We start from the raw sequence: 2,662 nt of genomic DNA on the forward strand, positions 1-2,662 counted from the left end.
TTTTATAATATATATTTATATGAGTTATGTATTTATTTTTATATGACACAATATCCCATATAAATATGATTCTTTTAAATATTGTATATAAATGACCAAAAAGATAAAATACTCCTTATATATCTATTAAGAATATCCTGATGTGATTAGAATACAATAAGGTTGAATGTTAATGCAAAAAATTTTACATTGTTTTAATAAAAATAAACTGTTACACATTAATTTTATAATTAATTTAAAATCAATTTAATTTTTTACTTACATATTTATTTTAAAGCATTTATAAGCAAGTCGTGCATATAAGAAAGAAAAAAAAATGTTATTATTTAAACAAGGCATATCACCTGAATAATATATTATCCTTGCCTATTATCATTAGGAATATAATGATAATAAGGATATTATATTTTTGGTATAAAAATAAGAAATTATCTCTTTTGAATTATGTTAATATATATAAGAATAATAACATTTGAACAAAACATATTTATTAGTGACATATAGCATATCATACTGTATATAACTGAAAGATTAATTTCATTTTCTTTACAATTAAAAAATATATTTACTTATTGCAGTAATTATTAATGAATTAATGTAATATATATACGCATAATAAGGATATTTAATTATGCCTTAAACTACCCCAAAAAACGTGATATATTATAAATTATACTTATAGCACAAATATGTTGTGGTGCTTTCAAGAAAATGTATATTTCTATACAAAGAGAACTACATTTGGATTTAACTAAAAATATATAATAAATATAGGGAAATATCCTTATCGTTAATAYATAATGCATATGCATATTTTTATATTAATTGTAATAAATGAAATTTTGTTAATTTTATTATTTCTTTAATTTTTAAATATGAAATAAGGAAATATATATTTAATACCGAAATATTGGACGTATAAGTTTTATTCATAAATGTGTAGAGAATAGTTATGTTACTCCTTATTTACATTTTTAAATATGACATAAAAATCGAGAATAATTCAATTATATTTGACTTGATTAGTTCCATATTAATCGTAATTTTGTGAAATATATTTATAGTTTAGACGATTAATTATATTTTTTTCTGAAAACATATTTGATATAATGAAATTTAGAGAAAATATATATGAGCCAAGTCTCAATTGAAAGAAGTAATACTTACCTTAATGTATACAATGTGTATCATAATATAAAAAATTTATTGTTGTGTATATTTAAAAAAGGTATATAATTAAAATAGTAAATGATTATTAAATAAAAAAATTAAGTGAAAAAATTATAATCTATGAATAGATTTCCATTAAATAATAGATTACATAATATAACGTATATGGAAGAGCATTTTTACTTTAAATATATAACTATCATTCATAGTACTTTTAAAATTAATAAAATCTTTTAATATATTTTAGATTAATTTATTTTTATAAAAAGATGTTTCATTTTTATGTAGAAGGTGTTTATCCATGTTATGTAATTTTATTCATATCTTTTAAATATAATTACATGATTTGTGAGCATTTGTTCTAATAGGAGAATATATATTAGTGTGATTAGTTTAAAATATTATTTTATTATGCATGTTATAAAATTTTTTGCATATTTACATATTACAAGTATATGTGTATTGACATATATACTTATAAATAGTGATGCTTTTTTCTTTCTACTAATTAAGTAATATCTTTTATTTCGTATAAAATATTAACAGTTATTTAATGTGTCATTTAATCTATGTTATGTGTATATTTTCATAATTCATTTTTTTTTGTTTTGTAGTTTTTTTATTTTAACGCATTTTTCGTAATGTTATAACTATATATATGATAACATTAGATGAATTGTATTTAAAAAATTATATTATATTTAGATTTAATTCTTAACAAATATATATTTAATAGAGATATTATGTTATAATTGTTTAAATATAGTTACAGAATGCATGGTTTATATATGTTTTATGGTAATATTCTTATTCGATCGACATGCTTTGATGAACTAATATATTATTCCAATTCAGGCCTGTAAGATATATTAATTGGACCTGGTCCAAAACCTCCTTCATAAAAATCATCATATCCTGCAGATCCTCCTGCAAATTGTCCATAGAAAGTACGGGGGATTCGATTATTAATTCTTCTTCCTCCTCTAAAGAATGTCCCAACTGGAGTATACTAATGTTAAAAAAGTGGTGTGAACAATTATATAAAATAATGGTATGATAATTATAATTTTTATTTAAATGTAACGTAAACACTTGGATATATGTCCTAAATTTATAATACCTTAAAAAGCAAAAATAAAGCACCCATTCCACCAGATACACCAAGAATTGGTGCTGGTTCAACTTCGTTCATAAATCCAGAAATAGCATTTTTCATTGTTCCCATGATCCCTTCTTCACTAATTGTGTTATCTGCATTTAATTGTGAATCAATTGGAATTTTTGATGGATAAAAATTATCTTCTTGTTGATATACTGAGCTATTATATAAACGACCTTTTTCTCGAGAAATTCTTGAATTTTCTGTTGCTGATAATTCTAGATTGCCTCTTGTTTCTATATGGGGATTTGTTAGTATATCATCCCTTTGTCCATCTTGAGTTACTATTGCTGCTTGATGTACTTCATATTCTCTAGAATCTATGTCAATAGT

At 21.5% G+C, this 2,662-nt stretch overlaps 1 protein-coding gene across 1 annotated transcript; it reads right to left on the minus strand.

The window, feature by feature from the left end:
* Nucleotides 1–1,977: 1,977 nt before the first annotated feature.
* On the minus strand, nucleotides 1,978–2,649 carry PVX_070190 (variable surface protein Vir28, truncated, putative; the record flags this gene model as incomplete). The annotated part of the gene is made up of 2 exons (XM_001612401.1): nucleotides 1,978–2,169; nucleotides 2,291–2,649. Coding segments are annotated over 2 exons (549 nt in total), but the record flags the coding sequence as incomplete, so codon positions are not given.
* Nucleotides 2,650–2,662: the final 13 nt, after the last annotated feature.

Source organism: Plasmodium vivax, genomic scaffold, assembly GCF_000002415.2.
Source record: "Plasmodium vivax scf_6698 genomic scaffold, whole genome shotgun sequence".
Taxonomy (NCBI): domain Eukaryota; phylum Apicomplexa; class Aconoidasida; order Haemosporida; family Plasmodiidae; genus Plasmodium; species Plasmodium vivax.